This window comes from Dipodomys ordii, unplaced genomic scaffold (assembly GCF_000151885.1).
Source record: "Dipodomys ordii isolate 6190 unplaced genomic scaffold, Dord_2.0 Scaffold1943, whole genome shotgun sequence".
In the NCBI taxonomy this organism is placed as follows: domain Eukaryota; kingdom Metazoa; phylum Chordata; class Mammalia; order Rodentia; family Heteromyidae; genus Dipodomys; species Dipodomys ordii.
This window is the reverse complement of record NW_012269159.1, coordinates 1-1,440: the sequence shown is the minus strand read 5'-3', so window position 1 is coordinate 1,440 and position 1,440 is coordinate 1. Positions and strand designations below refer to the sequence as shown.

The 1,440-nt window shown below is 38.6% G+C and overlaps 1 protein-coding gene across 1 annotated transcript; it reads left to right on the top strand.

Annotated features, from left to right (window-relative positions):
* The first annotated feature begins 299 nt into the window (after positions 1 to 299).
* Positions 300 to 1,204, top strand: Mis12 (MIS12 kinetochore complex component). The gene has a single exon (XM_013036940.1). It carries the CDS (start codon positions 352 to 354, stop codon positions 970 to 972), a length of 621 nt encoding a protein of 206 aa, XP_012892394.1. The 5' UTR covers positions 300 to 351; the 3' UTR covers positions 973 to 1,204.
* The last annotated feature ends 236 nt before the right edge of the window (positions 1,205 to 1,440 follow it).

The following is a 1,440-nucleotide window of genomic DNA, read 5'->3' as shown; positions in this document are numbered from 1 at the left end:
TGAAATTTGAAGTCTGCATCCTTCCCCTTGCCAGACAGGTCCCTTATGGTTGAGTCATGCCTCCAGCCCAAATTTGTTTTGCTCACTATTTTGAGATAGATAGGTGTCTAGGATTCATCCATGTTGGACTTCCTGGTAGCTAAGAGAACAGCCCTTCTGGAGAAGGAATCTCAAGAACTTTTTTCTCTCCAGGCTGGCCTCAAACTGTGATCTAACAATCTCAGCCTCCCAAGTTGTGAGGATTACAGGTATGAGTCACTAGCTGAGTATATGTCTTAAAATTCACAATTTCTTTTCTTTTTACCTTTGCAGATTTTTTTTTGGCAACTAAGAATAGCAAATTAAACCAAAATGTCTGTGGATCCAATGGCCTATGAGGCGCAGTTCTTTGGCTTCACACCACAGACTTGCCTGCTGAGGATCTACATTGCATTTCAAGACTACCTATTTGAAGTGATGCAGGCTGTTGAACAGGTTATTATGAAGAAGCTGGAAGGCATCCCAGACTGTGAGCTTAGCCCAGTCCAAATTCGTAAATGCACAGAGAAGTTTCTTTGTTTCATGAAAGAACGTTTTGATAACCTTTTTGGCAAAATGGAACACCTGTTTTTGCAGTTGATTTTGCATATTCCTCCAAACATCTTGCTTCCTGAAGATAAATGTCAGGAGACGCATCCATATAGTGAGGAAGAATTTCGGCTTCTTCAAAAAGAAATTGAAGAGTTACAAAACAAGTATAAGACTGAATTATGTACAAAGCACGCCCTTCTTACTGAATTAGAAGAGCAAAAAATTGTTCAGGCCAAACTCAAACAGACCTTATCCTTGTTTGATGAGCTTGAAAACATTGGCAGAGATCATGGGACTAGTGATTTTAGGGAGAGTTTGGTATCCATGGTCCAAAACTCGAGAAAACTCAAGAACATCCGAGACACTGTGGAAAAGGAAAACAAAAAACTGAAAACATCTTAATTCCTCAATAATAAGAGATTATTAAAAAATTAGAGCTTGTTTGCTTTTTTTTTATGTGTTCCACATCTTTATTGATCCATTCCTGAAGCATCTGTATGCTGCCTTGAACTACTCTCAGAAGAATTTGTTCATGAAAGGCCTCTAATGGGTGGGATGGGATTCTTGGTTTCAATAATGGCTTATCTGGAGACATGATAAAAGTTGAAACATAACCAAAGTTTTTGTAAAGGTGTGCTTTGATTATAAGTCCTTTGTGATATTGGTCCCATGGGTTATTCTTTGGAAGAGAGCAAATGAGAAACTTAAAGCAAGTGGCTCTTCATTAACCATGCATTGCTCTTGGGGCCTGCCAACACAGAACACTTGTTCGCAGCCATAACTTTCCTTACATGAGGAAGTTGGTAACTTTTATTTATTTATTATTGTGAAAATACTGTACAGAGGGGTTACAATTACATGGGCAAGATA